We start from the raw sequence: 14,900 nt of genomic DNA, 5'->3' as shown, positions 1-14,900 counted from the left end.
GTATTTACTCCATTCCAATAGGATTATTACTTCATTCCAGTAAGTAAATGCGGTTTTGCCGTCATGTACCGTTCTTTCTCTCTACAATGTCTATCACTACCGCCACAGCGCTGATATGGTGTAATAAACACATGGAATGATGTGATAAATTATTTGAATGAAGTATGTGTAGAAACATTTGAAGTCCCACTGGAATGAAGTAAAAACCTTATCCAATGAAGTAATGACGTTTCTGAATGAAGTAATAAATCCACTTGAATAAATTGCATTTTCCTAATTTAATCAAACTACTACTTGTCTGGAGAGTTGAGTTTTTTTCCTAATTAAATTACTCAATTCGTCGTTTATGTTATTAGGGCTAATTTCATTGTCCTGAACCCTAGTTTATGAAAGGGAAATTTAATAATCCATGGCTTAGATATATTATTACTTTTTATGAAATTGATTTAAAGTGAGCTCTAATGTTTCAACTTTTACTAGTGTATCTTCAAAAAATAATCAAAATTTTTATTATTGGCCATTGAGTGTAAATATATGCCTACCTTCGGATGGACTGGTCTCATCCTTTCCAAGTGACTTTGTAGGGAGCCATTTGAGAAGCTTAATCTACCATCTGTGAATGTCGGCCATTCTAACCCCCTCCACTTACAGACTCTTTCAACTCAAATCAATCCAAGGCGATTCTTCTTTTTAATATTTTTCAGGAATTAGATATCAGTGAAGTTTTTGATTGACGTGAGTTATACAAAGTTCACATATTATCAGGGTCGGCGGCTGATACGTTTTGGCAACCTTCTACTCCTCATCATTTTTGCATGTAGTTAAATATATAGTATATAAAGTGGTGAGAGTCTCACTCCAGTTCAGAATGTTTTGAATTAAGTACCTGATAAATATTAGTTTTTGAACATATATAATATGTGTTTCATTTACTAGCCGTGTGGATTATCTATTTTAAAATTTGAATTAATTTAATATAAGAATATATGTCATAGAGGTTGTGGTGTGACATAAACTTTCACATAACGAAAGATTTTCGTAGGGTTTGGATAGCTTCTTTCTCGTGGGCGGGGCACCGTCAATTCTTGTGTTTTCCTTGGCAGCTTTCGCCTCTCTAATCAAAAATAAAAATTTCCCAAAAAAATTGACAGATTGAACAAATACTACAAACAAGTCATAATACATAAATTTGAAATCAAATTGTGTGTTGTTAATATGCAGTGTAATTATTTTTGTTGTGGCTATTACATTAATTACAAACATAAATAATACTCCAACAAATTTAGATTGCAAAAGAAAGGCCCAATATAGTGAGCCCATTTAAATCTGGCCCACACTTAACCGGTCCGCTTCAGAGTCCAGCCGTTCACCAAAAAGGAGCTCAAATTTCTCCCCATTTTTCACAACCTTCCTCTCGTCAGTCTCTCGATCTTTTGTTCATGATTCTTGCGCTAATTTCATGGTGCCTGTTCTTCTTCCCTCGATCTTTTGCACATGGTAAGTCACGCTTTTTCCTCATCTTCATCCTAAGCTTTTCTTATTTTTTAATCACACTACTACTTGTCTGGAGAGTTGAGTTTTTTTCCTGATTAAATTACTACTTGTTCGGCGAATAGATTCATGATTCTTGCGCTAATTTCATGGTGCCTGTTCTTCTTCCCTCGATCTTTTGCACATGGTAAGTCACGCTTTTTCCTCATCTTCATCCAAAGGTTTTCTTATTTTTTAATCAAACTACTACTTGTCTGGAGAGTTGAGTGTTTTTCCTAATTAAATTACTACTAGGTTCCTAATTTTATAAAATGGAAAAATGGCTTCTGGAGAGGAAAACTGAGCTAACAGCTCTAAGTTTCCCAGCGTAAGAAAGATAAATGTAACTTAATTGTTATACCAAACTCATTGCTGACCCAGCTGACTCATGCAATTCTTCGTTTATGTTATTAGGGCTAATTTCATTATCCTGAACCCTAGTTTATGAAAGGGAAATTTAATAATCCATGGCTTAGATATATTATTACTTTTTATGAAATTGATTTAAAGTCAGCTCTAATGTTTTCAACTTTTACTTGTGTATCTTCCAAAAATAATCAATATTTTTATTATTGGCCATTGAGTGTAGATATATGCCTACCTTTGGATGGACTGGTCTCATCCTTTCCAAGTGACCTTATAGGGAGCCATTTGAGAAGCTTAATCTACCATCTGTGACTGTCGGCCATTCTAACCCCCTCCACTTACACACTCTTTCAACTCAAATCAATCCAAGGTGATTCTTCTTTTTAATATTAAACATATTTTCCTGTAGTTTTCAATGTTTAGATATATATATTATATTTGCAAATTTAATTTGGAGAAGCATGACAAAACGGAATTCATTTTTTGCCATGAATATTTTTCCCTGATTAAATTACTACTTGTTCGGTGAATAGATTCATGATTCTTGCGCTAGTTGCATGGTGCCTGTTCTTCTTTTTCCCTCCGGCCTGAACCCTCATTAGGGTTAAACTTATTCAATTCTTAATGTTTTAAAAAATAGAGTAAATTGCTGAAAAAAAATTCTTGCAATTTGGTTAAACTATGGCTCTCATACAACTTTAAAAATCATAAAGTTTGAGACGAAATACTTTGGTGATACTAAATCTGATATGACAACTTGAAAATCAAATGTGAACATAATCACTGATAACTAAGAATATCATCTAGCCCGAAACCCGAGCTTTTAGGGTTATGGTCGAACCCGAGATATAATATTTCTTTACGAACAATGAGAATTGTAGTTGAACAATGGTACAGTTAAATAGTCATTATACCCATCAAGTGGAATTTCTTGATGACGTTAGTAGTTGGGTCTTATTCTCTAAACTTGGTTTTGGAGATTAATGTTTTCCTCTTGATTGGAGAAAATTGAGAAGGAAATTGCAAAAAGTTGTAGAGGGAATGCCTTTATCAATTGTTGTAGTGGGAGGTATTTTGAAAAATATAGAGAACACACAAGAATGTTGGGAATCAATAAGTAACATAACTTCAGTAGTAAAGACAACAATAAGCGATGCTTGAGATTGCTGAAAATGACCTACTATAATATTTTAGTCTACTTAAAGCCTTGTGGTCCCATGAAACCCCCAACTATTTCAGGATTTTTATTATATATATTCATTGTACATATATATATGTGCACTCATAAGCTCAAGTGGTTAGCTACTAGGCTTAGCAATTTCATTGCCTAAGTTCGATTCCCGTTAAGCTCTTTTGACTTTTTGTATTTCAATTTGTCTTTTTGCTATTCTTTGTGATGTTTCTTACTATTTTTCTTAAGCTATTATGCACAAACAAAGTTTATGTTTTGTACTTTTACATGACTAACTTATCTAAAAAATTATTCATAATTAATACTAATATTAAATGCACAAATATGCCAAGACTCTAATTTTCATATCATTTAAATACTTTTATCTCATTCATCTCTTTCGCATCTTTATAATGTCACAATTTTCGGCAACACCGATATTTACAAAATATCCTAGAATTGGATCCCCCAACATCAAAATTCTGTGTCCACCACTGCTTAAAGCCATGTTTGTTTGAGGAAGATGGTGCAATTTTGATCTCAACGCCCACGAAACTTTGGGTTTGTGAATGATTTCTTAGATGATGATTGGGAAATGATTTTTAAAGGACTTAGTCAACATGTTGTTCAATAATATTGTGATTGTTGGTTGCATTGTGCGTGTTCAATAATGTTGTGATTGATTGTTGGTTCATATTACCTCACAAGGTTATGAATTAATTATCTATAATATTATATACAGTTTTATTAATTATTTATTTACACCCGTCTTAAGTTACAAGTTAATTACACAATTCGTATGTATAACGATGGGCAAGTATATGAAAAATCAATACTAAAATTTTACAATGTATTAAAAAATTACTAGTACTATATATTTTAAAAAACAACGATTTAACAGAAATTATATTTTCTTTGATAGTCTTAGTTATATATTATTTCCCAATAGAATGTGATAGATAGGAGTATATGCTAAGAATTTGTGTCCAATTTTCATGTTTTCCTTTTACTTCATTTCATTATTGAATAAGATTATAAAAATTATAGTATCTGACATGGAGTATATAAATGCCTTTCTTTCATAGTATTTTTCTTCTGTAACGGCAACCCAACAAAGGGCTCTTTCTGTGTCAAATCGGCTTAGGGCACTGAATCGCCTTGCTACGCTCACCTCCGCCGTCAAATTTGGTACGAGCTGGTTTTTATTGTCTTTAATTAACCTTTAAGTGGCTTAATTTCTGGAAATTCACTCTCTGTTTTTCCTTCTATGAGTTGTTCTTCATTCAATTGAAGATTTGTACCGACTGATTAGGGCTAAAGATGGTTTCCATGAATTGATCGTTCTCTGTGCTTTCGTTTGGTTGGTTCTGGTATTGTGTGGCTGTAGAGACAATGCTGTATTTGATTTAGTTTAAATATTTCATTCTGATATCTGTTAGATATTTCTGTGTTGATGCTACTGTGACCATATCTCTAACACTGAGTTCATATCACAAATTTGTGTAGTTGAATAAAAAGCTTCTCAATTTGGTAGGCTGATTCCTGTTTTGCCATATAATTAGGAAAATGTGGTAACATTTTTAAGTTTTGGTTAACAGGCTGATTCCTGTTTTGCCTGAACCCTAGTTTATGAAAGGGAAATTTAATAATATATTGTTATTTGAGTAATTAATATTTTGGGTTGGTCTTCATTCAGCAGCATATGGGGGGTGGTCTAGGTCTACGCTTCATTATGTTGAAGTACACGCCTCTGAGTATGAACTACTGTTGTATTGACGAGGTGGAATTGAAGGATGATACTGAACGTAATCTAGAAGAATTAGAATTTAAAGGAAATTGTTTGCATCAGGACATTCCAGTTAGCCCTGGAATTGTTTGTGTCAGTGATACCATGTACATGTTCGGAGGTGTCATCTACTCGGTCCCACAGCCCGTTTTAAGTAAACAAATGACGTTGACAAACTGCTTGTCATTTGCACCACTTCCGAGTGATTCTTCTCCTGTGACTTGGACTCGTAGCCCCACTGGTATGAGTGTAGACCGAGTCAACCCCATGGTAGCCCCATTACACGATGGCAGGATATTCATCTGTGGTGGCACTTATATAAGAAGTAGTTGGGCTGAGGTCTACGACCCGAAGACATGCCAGTTCCTCAGTCTGCAATTGCCTATGAGCGTGGCTAAGATTCCCATACCAAGATCTTGCTTTCAGTACACCAATGAATTGGTACTGATATACTATGATGCCTGGTTTTACAATCAGGACGAATACGAAGGCCGAGCCCGCATGTCCTGCAACATTGAAGGATACGAACCAACACTCCTCCAGTACAATTTGGTATCAAACTATTGGCAAGTCTTTGCAAGGGAATTACCTGAGCCATACCTTGACCCGTATAAGAGGAACCTCGTCTATGTGGGTGGAGACATTCTATTCATGATGGACTACTCATATAGCTGGTTGGTCTACAATCTGTCCTCAAAGAAGGTGGGAAACGTGGAGGTGGAGCTTCCGGATGCGGCTGTGATTGAAGCTTTCTATGTCGGCAACACTCATACCACACACACTAGTTGGGTCTTCTATGTATTCCTTCGTCATAAGGTTAATTATATAACTGGTGGTGTTCGATATGCCAAGGTCGAAGTTGTGCAAGGCAAGGACGGGGATTACATTGCTACTGTGCAGATGAACGGTGTCCTGAGAGTGCCTCTCTTTTCAGATATGTATATGTAAGTAAGGCCCTTGTTCATTGTAGTATTTTGAATTTATTTTGTAATTGATTGGAGATGCTTATTTTTTCTATGCAGGTTTGGTTTCAAAGCAAGGTCTAAGAGAGATGCGGAGGAACAACTGCCGGAGAAGAAAGGGAAAGAGAAGATGATGAGAATTGAGTGAAAGCCTACTGCTGGGAACTATATATGTACTTTTGTTGGAGACTTATTTTCGCGTTGTTTAAATCAGAGAATGAATAATTATGTGTCTCAATGATCATGAGCAAACTCAATTATGATAATAATATGACTCTCTTTGAATTTGAAATTAACTATTGAGTGAAAAAGAAAATTTGATTGCTATGTCCTTAATATACGTTTTGTTTGTGCTGAGTTTCTTTTCGGCACAGAAAAAATACAATTCTACTACTCATATTTTCATAAAAGATACCACAGAGAGCTGAGTAAATTAGGGTTTACCCTCTCTTCATTAATATGTAACACAGAAACTGTAAAACATAAAAATTGCAAACAAAACAAACAGATTTAACTAAATTCAAATTTCATTTTATAATTTGTTTTTACAAAATCTTATAACTATACCTTCAAACTGCGCCTAGATAATACAGTAAAACCTAAAAGTATAGATCATAAACATTGCCTGTACCTCTACATCTATGATGTTCATCTCCGGCTGCCAATGGCTGGAGACGAATATATATATATGTATGACACGCTATATCTATACGACACTATGATCTTTCTGTGCATCTGGCGGAATTTCATCACATCCTTGGACCGTTTCATCATCGCCGACTTCTAAACTAATATAATCCGGGAATTGTCCTTATACACAACTATGTCAACCTTACCTCTCGTGGAGAGCTTCTCTACGGCTGATGCTGAGCTCCAGTCATCAACTCCAATAAGTCCACCATCAAAGTAGCGCCCTCTTACAACTTTGTGCTCAATCCTTGGTTTCTTTTCTGTCTTCGTTTTTGGATGGTGTAGCTTGCATGTTGATGCTTGAGGAGACACTCCGGTTGGTTCAAAAGCAGGACATGTATAGGTGTGTTTCTTCTGGCACTGCAAGTTCAGAGACATAATAACTAGCGCGTGAACAGAGGAATGTTTCAAAATCCGGCACTCGCTATTCAGGATCAGCGTGCAACATATGGGGTGAGGGGCTTTATAACAGGTACATAGATTCTTCAAAAATAGTTCGACAACTCATCTAATCTAATGATTCAATTAACACAGAGGATATCTTCTGGAAAAGGATGTTTAGGAGACAAAACGGATAGCAGAAAAACTATATCGGAAACTGATGAAATAAGCTAAGGTTGCCATTCCTATGTTTTGTGAAAAGAAAACGCCTTTTGTAGATTAGCAAAACCTAATATAATTATATCATTCAAAACTTGAGAGTGAAGAAGCCAAAGCCAAGACGAACAAATACCTCATTGCCATCAGCACAATAGCCTCTGAGGAAATTTTCACAAACACTTGAATCAGGATTGACATGCACATGTCTATAAGGACAATTGTCATTGGAGCACAAACCTGTAAAAACAAGAATGAGATACTAGGCTGTTGGTCTTAATCTGACAGGACCAAAATATGCAGCACTCAGTACCTTTCAGAAAATATGAGCAACCTTGCATCCTCTCAGGGATAACCTACATCACAAATAGTGTCATTGCATAAATATACAGTGATACCATACACTGAGAGTCATACGACAAAAATCACTTATTACCTTGTGGGTCGATATGCAGTCGACATTGGTGCATGAACCAGCCTGGAATTTTGTACAGACTACTACTTTAGAGGGATCATGGATGCATAGACACTTGACATCATCCTTGTTGCACTTTCCAAATCTAGTGAAGAACTGACAATATTTACTCTTTCTGGCCAATCGCAACCGAGCAGTTAGCAAACTCCAGCGAACTTTCTCGCTTGCAAGGACACGAACACGTATCTTTGGATCTCTAATCAGCTGGTTACCATTTCCATTCGAACATATATAAATAAAATGCAAGGTATCAAAAGACCACCAAAATATGCTCAAACTCAAAGTCTGTCTCTGTAATTGAATCTCCATTGCTAGTAAAAGTTTTGTTTCATTTATTAAGGACTTCTTCAATAAAGCGCGCAAGATTACAGAAGCAGTCATGCAAGAGAACTTATTCTTCATTGCCAATCAATAATCTCTTGGGGATATATAAGATCTCTTTAGATTGAGGAGCAACTGATGACGATGATTCTTTGTCTGTTGGATATGCATGATTAGACGAGATCAGATAATTAGATTTCAACAGGTAATGACAACAGAGATGATCTTATTATTGTGACACGCAAACAAAATTAGCTCTCATATTCAATGACATAAGAACCAAAAACCATAGATATATAAATCTCCAGAGGCAGATCAGAGTAGTCACTTCAAGTTACTGTAAATTTGGCATGCAAATGCAAGAGAACTCAGACATATCATGCCTATAAATCAGGATGAAATCGACATTGAACACAGAGGAACGGAACTCCATTTATAAAAAATCAAACACACAAATATTTTCATGACATAACAGCAAATATATTTGCGAAAATAGAAAAAAGGCAGTCTGGGTATTCTACACAATATTAAGGTAAATGACAAATTGGCCAACACAAATGACACAGAATCTAATGAGCAGGCTTATAAAGCCACCTGTGATCCTCTGAAGAGTCCTCCTTGTTGGATCCATTTTGTAGCAATCTGAACCAATACGAAATATTCGTTCACCTGTTTATTTGATCCAAAAATGCAGTATTATATACACTGAGGGAGTTTTAAATTGATACTGTATATATAGCTAACATTCACAATAATTAACAAGTATTTTACATATTGTATACTATATCTTTGCTTATCTATAGGCATATTTTTTCAACATACTGCACATTTGAAATGCCACACCAGGATTGCAGAGCGGCGTACCTGGACGCAGCTTTACATTAAGAACCCACTTACGAGAAACATGATTTCTGCTCTTTGAAGCAATGTGAACAGCACCCTTTTCTTCCTTTTTCCTCTTCTCAGCAGCAGCAACAGCTCTTATAGCTTCCTACTAATAAAGCATGTATAACATACTCACTTGCATAATTGAAGCTGTATATCCATGAGTACTTGAGCTCAACAAACCTCATTGGCTTTCCTCGAGCTCCTCTCAATTGACTTTGACCACTTTAAACTAAGAGAATATAAATGACTTGATTTAGTGTAAATTGCACCTCTCTTTCTTGACACCAGCAGCTTTTGGCTACACAACTCAGACAAAGACACAGAGAGACATGCACCAAATGCATCATTAGTTAAGTCCAACCAGCTCAGAAAGAAGAGAAAAGGCATTGCAGTTGCAGCAGTGAACAAGAGAGATGCAAGACATTAACACATACCTGATGTTAGAATGAGACGGGTTTATACCCTGTATAAAACTTTTCCAATAAGCAGCTTTTTTAGTAGAAAACAAATGCGGCCAGACTTTCCGAGGTCTCAATGAATTCTTATGCTTTTCTGAAGACTGTGTATCATGTAATTTCCACACAAATGAAAATTTTGATGATCTGCTAGTCTTGGAAAGACCAGATTGCCTCCTAGTAGGAATTTTAGGAATAATTGAGTGAGGCACCAGTCCAGACGCAGTAGCATCTTCATTCCCTCTTTTGACATGATTTTCTTGTGACGCTCTTAAAAGCTGGTTTTCCCTACTTTTGTAGTAACCATCAGATAATCGTGACTGTGTACTATCCACCCCTACTATAGACATATCATCAGAATTAGAAGTCGCAACCAACTGATAAGATCTCCTCTTGACATAGATAACCTTCTTCCCAGGATTCCCTTCTACGGCTGTACTTGGGCTATCTGAGACGACGACAGAATCAGTTCCACATTCAGGGCCCGGAGAATACTTTATCCTCTCCTCCATGACATCTAAAGTTTTAGATGGAAAATCATTGCTGTGAGGATTACTGACGGACAAAGGCTCCTCCAAGTTGCAAGTACTGCAACTTAATGAGTTCCGATTACGATTTTGGGTCATTGCTTTTGTCATTTCAGAAGTCTTTACCTTCACTGTTCTTTTCAGAGTTAATGAATCAGCATCACCAGTCTTGTACTCAGATTCCAGGTCATTCTTTATAGTATTGGTGCAAGGACTTGGCTGATAAACTGAGCAGCTTGAACCAGGGAATCCACGTGAAGCGTCATTTGATTGGGAATCTTTCCTCAATAGACTATTTCCTTTCCGTATGTATGAGCTCTGTATAGGTCCGGCTGCCTTTGTTGCATTACTCTGAGGAACAGGAGGTTTTACTTTACTGAAGCAGTGGAGTCAACAGTTCGACACCACATCCTTGATTTTGTAGCATGAGAAGGATACAATTTTTTCGTATTACTAAAACTTGAAGGATGCTGCACAGGAAAAACTTTAGTAACGGCATAAGGAACCTGGTCCTTACTCCAAGTAAGTTTACCATGTACTGGATAAAGTTTCTTGACAACTTGACTGGTATTCTGAAGTAGAGATTGTGGAGCGACAGGATTAGTTTGTGATTTGTTCACAGCTACCTCTAAACATTTCCCAAGAGAATTGGAACTTGGATCAGCAAACACATTCTTTTTGCTGGATATTTTGTCACTCCGACAAATCATTTCAGTATCTGATAGGCAGGCGGATGTCTCAGTGTTTCTGGAAATGCATGAATCCGAGTAAACTTGCAGCCCTTCAGGAGAAGACATGCAAGATCGCATGTCAAAGCTAGATGCTAACGATTCATCTCCAGAATCAGAAGCACTGGGACCATTTCTGTAAGAACACGATATGCCACTAGTAATTAAAGCCAGATCATCAATCCCTAGTAATCTGTATCCATCTACCAGAATCTCGTCCCGATTTGCAGCATTTAAGTCTTCACCTCGTGGTGAGATGGTTGTGGGTGCTGATGAAGTATTCCCACTTGGCTCAGCTCCCAATTCAGATGGCCTGGTGGGATGCTGCTCATCTGAACCCATCTGCAATTGTATAATCTTCAGAAAGAGATGAAATACTCGATCTTGAGCTGGAAAGTTTCTGCTTCTTCTGGGAGCCTTGGGGTGAGCCATTTGTACTCCAGATGGGCCTTCTTGTAAGCAATTAACCTCCTTGCATCTGTCTTTCTCACAAACAAAGTCACCATCCATTGCAGGAAGAATATCCTTTAGCAAACAGCTCGTGATTCCACCATCAGTGAATCTAACTGTTTCGACATTCACATTGGTCTTCGTACTAGAAACACCTATCTGATCACCTCTATGTTCCCTCTTCCTGGTAACCTTGGATGAGTTCGCAACAGGTACACAAGTTTCACTATCACTTATCACCTTGGAGGATGAATTATCAATGGATACACAAGTTTCTCTGCCATTTATCATCTCGGGAGATACTTCAATAGAGTAAACATTATGTGGGGGAACAGTTCCCATATTATCTGAAAAAGATGCTTCAAATTCAGGTAAAGTCTCCTTATTATTCGCCGAAAGTATGCAGGAATGTCAAAAGCAACATTTGGACAATCTGTAAAAGCTAAACTTCTGAAATGCTTTGCATCTAAGATAACGGGCGTATCAGCATGGTTTGGGAGAAAGTCCTTTGAGTTAGCATCTTTAAATCTGACATCAGAGATGATAGCATCCCCTTTAATTTGCATTGCCTCACCCATATTAGGATGTTCGCTAACTTCATCTTCCATATCTCTACCATATTTAGTATATTGGCTTATTTGCACCCCTATCTGCATCACATATAAAAGCTTTATCTTGTACATATTTGTTTGAAATGTTCACATCCTGATTGAAGACCAGACTGTCTCCACAACCAGCTTTCTCTTGAGGTGAAAAGTTCTCCTGTGTGACCCCATCAGCTCCCAACTGGTGCGGATCCTCAGTAGTAGTTACCAATCCTCCAGAACACTTAGTCATTACATCATGGACCACATATGACGAAGCAGGTCTTGCGTTCAAAGTGTTCCTTCTCCGCTCCAGCCCATGTCTTTTGTTCATATTGCTCCTTTTCCTCTTCATTTTAGGAACCAAGGGTTGACAAGCATCATCTTCGATGGCATGATTATCTCTTTCCATCTGTGGATCAGCTCCAAGCAAAGGCTTCTTTGTTGCTCCTATATCAATATGTTCTTGTGAAGCTTCCTGCGGATCAAATTGGAAATCTGAAACAATATCCTGTTTGGCGGCAGGCAAAGCAGACACATCACACCCTGTTCTTTCTTCCACTGAATTCAGTAGTTGGATGATGTGACACCTGAATAGCCTTCGCCACAAGTGCATTTGACTTAAATGAAATAGAAAGCTCCATACGACTCTGCTCCCTCTCTCTGTTAACTTCCATTCTTGTCTGCAGATCCTTTTTTCTTGACCTTGAAACTACCTCTACTGGAGTCGTTTGCTAAGTGTTGAGATTTAAAACCTCCAATGTGCCTGCTGCGAACTTTTCCTTGTTGAGTCCTAAGTAATGTATTCTTTTTCTGCAATCTCTTCTTCTTATCAGGCCAAATCAACTCCCCATTACTAACATTACAAACCCCAGCCCCTAACCTACCACTAAATCTACCCAAACTCGGATTGTCGTCGGCAAATTCTGGTTTCCTGTTCCCCAATCGAGACAAAACTCCACCCCAACTCTGATCATCCTCAGAATATTATGGTTGCTTGTTTCCAAGTCGAGACAAAACCCTACCAAACCTTAGATCATTCTGAGGAAGTTCTAGTTGCCTCTTTCCCAGTCGAGACAAAACTACAGCAGACCTGCTATGTTCCCGTCTCATCTCATCATCATCCATCTGAATATACACCTTGTCTCCCAGATTGTTCATACCACTATCCCATCTCCTCTCATCAAAACTATGTTCCCTGTGCAAGTCACGACTCCAGTCATTCATACCAGTATCCAATCTCCTCTCATCATAATCACGCTCCCTGTACAAGTCACGACTCCGATCATTCATACCAGTATCCTTCCATCTCCTCTCCTCATAATCACGCTCCCTGTAAAAGTCACGGCTCCGATCATTCATACTAGTATCTTCCATCTCCCCTCATCATAATCATGCTCCATGTACAAGTCACGGCTCTGATCATTCATACCAGTATCCTTCCACCTCCTCTCATCATAATCACGCTCCCTATACAAGTCACGACTCCGATCATTCATACCAGTATCCTTCCATCTCCTCTCATCATAATCACGCTCCCTGTACAAGTCACGACTCCGATCATTCATACCAGTATCCTTCCATCTCCTCTCATCATAATCACGCTCCCTGTACAAGTCACGACTCCGATCATTCATACCAGTATCCTTCCATCTCCTCTCATCATAATCACGCTCCCTGTACAAGTCACGACTCCGATCATTCATACCAGTATCCTTCCATCTCCTATCATCATAATCACGCTCCCTGTACAAGTCACGACTCCGATCATTCATACCAGTATCCTTCCATCTCCTCTCGTCAAAATCACGCTCCCTGTACAAGTCACGATTTCGCTCATTCATACCACTATCCCACCCCCTCTCATCATATTCCCTCCTTCTGTCCAATTCAGAACCCCAATCACGAAGTCCACTATCCCATATCCTGCCATCATCCCTCTTTCTACAGCTCAAAACTCTCAGGAATTACATCACGATATCTATCAATAATCCCTCTATCAGTCTCCGGAGCCCTACTATGAGCTCTCTGATACGTGATATGCAATAGGAATAAGCGCGAAGGATGGAGACTTAAATAATGTGGTGCATGGGTGCATGCAACACTGAATAGAGGATCAAATCAACCATGTGAGTGGAGCGTGAGGAGAATATAGTTAGTTAGATTGTTGTGATGATGTCATTTGTGTGCATGCAGCGTATATAAGCTGCCTTTCCCATGTTACCTACGCCTACTACACCTGCTTTTAAGAGTAGACGGTTGCTGACTGAGGAGGAGATGGCTGATAGGAGGGCTAAGGGTTTATGTTATGGTTGTAATGAGAAATTTGAAAGGGGGCACACGTGTGGGAGGAAACAATTGTATCTGCTGGAGGTGGATGATGGTGTTGATGGAGATGAAGTACCTGATGATGGAGTTGATGTTTCTGAGGAGCAGGAGGATGACAATCCAATAATTTCAATCCATGCTATTAATGGATCAGCTGCGAAGGGGTTTAGAACTATGAGAGTAACAGGGAAGGTGGGGAAAAGGCCTGTGAATATCTTGATTGACTCGGGCAGCACACACAATTTTCTGGACTTACAATTGGCTAAGAAACTGGGGTTGCATCTCACTCATGTTAGACCAGTGATAGTGGATGTGGCGGATGGTAATTGTAACGCCCGTACTTTTTAAATACTAATTAAAACAGGTCGTGAAATAATGACGTTGATGTTGCTATGATTAGCATGATGAATGAAGTACGTGGAGATGAATATTTTCTTATGGAAGACGACGTGCGTAAATCGAGGAATGGTTGAAGGAATTATATTTGGAACAACACCAAATATAAGTTGTGCCGTTCAACGTACTTTAATTTTGTTTGTGAAGAACGAGTTAACAAAATTAAATAAAGAACCGTGAATTTTAATTATCGAAGGAAAATACGAAAATATAAAGTATGAATTTATTTTGGGCATTGCAAATTTAATTAGAGTCCAATTGTCTATCTATAAAATAGCTTGGACCCTAATTAACAAAATAATAATATTTTCAATTTGGGCTTACAACTAAGCCCAAGTTCATTAAATTAATTTAGAAGTCCAATCCTTTTCCAAAAAATGGGAGCAAGCCCAAAGAACTCCCTTCTCCTTCTTCTTCTCCAAGTAGTCGACGGTTTTTCCACAAGGACTCTCCACCTCCAACTCTTTCACCTTCCCTCTTCCACCATCAATGCTTCCATCCAAGAGTCACCCCAAAGCCACTACTTTAGCCTTTCAAACTCTCCTCCTCACATTACACTACACAAGAAAAAAAAAGAGAGAGTGAGAGAGGGAGCCGAGAGGAAACCGAGAAAGGGAGCAAGAGGAGGATTTTTTTTTTCACCATT

The 14,900-nt window shown here is 38.0% G+C and overlaps 4 protein-coding genes across 11 annotated transcripts; 1 reads left to right on the top strand and 3 right to left on the bottom strand.

The window, feature by feature from the left end:
* Positions 1–626: 626 nt before the first annotated feature.
* LOC121775306 lies at positions 627–6,111 on the top strand. 7 transcript variants are annotated; one of them, XM_042172377.1, is made up of 6 exons: positions 1,371–1,497; positions 1,617–1,678; positions 2,120–2,266; positions 4,153–4,255; positions 4,767–5,797; positions 5,876–6,111. In XM_042172377.1, the coding sequence occupies exons 5-6, from the start codon at positions 4,770–4,772 to the stop codon at positions 5,961–5,963; spliced, it is 1,116 nt and encodes a 371-aa protein (XP_042028311.1). In that variant the 5' UTR covers positions 1,371–1,497; positions 1,617–1,678; positions 2,120–2,266; positions 4,153–4,255; positions 4,767–4,769; the 3' UTR covers positions 5,964–6,111. The 7 variants fall into 7 exon arrangements, with proteins under 7 accessions (XP_042028314.1, XP_042028316.1, XP_042028311.1 ...); XM_042172376.1 differs by having other exon boundaries at positions 4,764–5,797; XM_042172379.1 differs by lacking the exon at positions 4,153–4,255.
* A 306-nt stretch (positions 6,112–6,417) lies between these two features.
* Positions 6,418–8,562, bottom strand: LOC121773946 (zinc finger CCCH domain-containing protein 7-like). 2 transcript variants are annotated; one of them, XM_042170859.1, is made up of 5 exons: positions 8,493–8,562; positions 7,539–8,054; positions 7,416–7,458; positions 7,239–7,342; positions 6,418–6,865 (listed from the first exon to the last, which is right to left on the bottom strand). In XM_042170859.1, exons 2-5 carry the CDS (start codon positions 7,977–7,979, stop codon positions 6,599–6,601), a joined length of 855 nt encoding a protein of 284 aa, XP_042026793.1. In that variant the 5' UTR covers positions 7,980–8,054; positions 8,493–8,562; the 3' UTR covers positions 6,418–6,598. The 2 variants fall into 2 exon arrangements, with proteins under 2 accessions (XP_042026793.1, XP_042026794.1); XM_042170860.1 differs by lacking the exon at positions 8,493–8,562 and having other exon boundaries at positions 7,539–8,176.
* A 24-nt stretch (positions 8,563–8,586) lies between these two features.
* LOC121773945 lies at positions 8,587–9,879 on the bottom strand. The gene is made up of 3 exons (XM_042170858.1): positions 9,221–9,879; positions 8,967–9,084; positions 8,587–8,889 (listed from the first exon to the last, which is right to left on the bottom strand). Exons 1-3 carry the CDS (start codon positions 9,877–9,879, stop codon positions 8,692–8,694), a joined length of 975 nt encoding a protein of 324 aa, XP_042026792.1. The 3' UTR covers positions 8,587–8,691.
* A 3,009-nt stretch (positions 9,880–12,888) lies between these two features.
* On the bottom strand, positions 12,889–13,659 carry LOC121774329 (uncharacterized protein DDB_G0284459-like). The gene is made up of 2 exons (XM_042171222.1): positions 13,634–13,659; positions 12,889–13,474 (listed from the first exon to the last, which is right to left on the bottom strand). Exons 1-2 carry the CDS (start codon positions 13,657–13,659, stop codon positions 12,889–12,891), a joined length of 612 nt encoding a protein of 203 aa, XP_042027156.1.
* Between the last annotated feature and the right edge of the window lie 1,241 nt (positions 13,660–14,900).

The sequence above is a fragment of the Salvia splendens genome, chromosome 17 (assembly GCF_004379255.2).
Source record: "Salvia splendens isolate huo1 chromosome 17, SspV2, whole genome shotgun sequence".
Taxonomy (NCBI): domain Eukaryota; kingdom Viridiplantae; phylum Streptophyta; class Magnoliopsida; order Lamiales; family Lamiaceae; genus Salvia; species Salvia splendens.
This window is presented reverse-complemented; position numbering and strand designations above follow the sequence as displayed.

What these genes read in the sequence shown, in the direction of transcription:
- LOC121775306 (XM_042172380.1), top strand. Translation starts at nt 4,770, where the DNA reads ATGGGGGGTGGTCTAGGTCTACGCTTCATTATGTTGAAGTACACGCCT. An exon ending in CTCTTTTCAGATATGTATAT is followed by an intron (nt 5,798 to 5,875) that starts GTAAGTAAGGCC and finishes TTTTCTATGCAG; the next exon opens with GTTTGGTTTCAAAGCAAGGT.
- LOC121773946 (XM_042170859.1), bottom strand. Translation starts at nt 7,979, where the DNA reads ATGAAGAATAAGTTCTCTTGCATGACTGCTTCTGTAATCTTGCGCGCT. An exon ending in ACTGCATATCGACCCACAAG is followed by an intron (nt 7,459 to 7,538) that starts GTAATAAGTGAT and finishes TTTGTGATGTAG; the next exon opens with GTTATCCCTGAGAGGATGCA. An exon ending in TTGCTCATATTTTCTGAAAG is followed by an intron (nt 7,343 to 7,415) that starts GTACTGAGTGCT and finishes TTGTTTTTACAG; the next exon opens with GTTTGTGCTCCAATGACAAT.
- LOC121773945 (XM_042170858.1), bottom strand. Translation starts at nt 9,879, where the DNA reads ATGACAAAAGCAATGACCCAAAATCGTAATCGGAACTCATTAAGTTGC. An exon ending in CCGTCTCATTCTAACATCAG is followed by an intron (nt 9,085 to 9,220) that starts GTATGTGTTAAT and finishes TGAGTTGTGTAG; the next exon opens with CCAAAAGCTGCTGGTGTCAA. An exon ending in GCTCGAGGAAAGCCAATGAG is followed by an intron (nt 8,890 to 8,966) that starts GTTTGTTGAGCT and finishes CTTTATTAGTAG; the next exon opens with GAAGCTATAAGAGCTGTTGC.
- LOC121774329 (XM_042171222.1), bottom strand. Translation starts at nt 13,659, where the DNA reads ATGGTTGATTTGATCCTCTATTCAGT. An exon ending in GATTTGATCCTCTATTCAGT is followed by an intron (nt 13,475 to 13,633) that starts GTTGCATGCACC and finishes TTTGAGCTGTAG; the next exon opens with AAAGAGGGATGATGGCAGGA.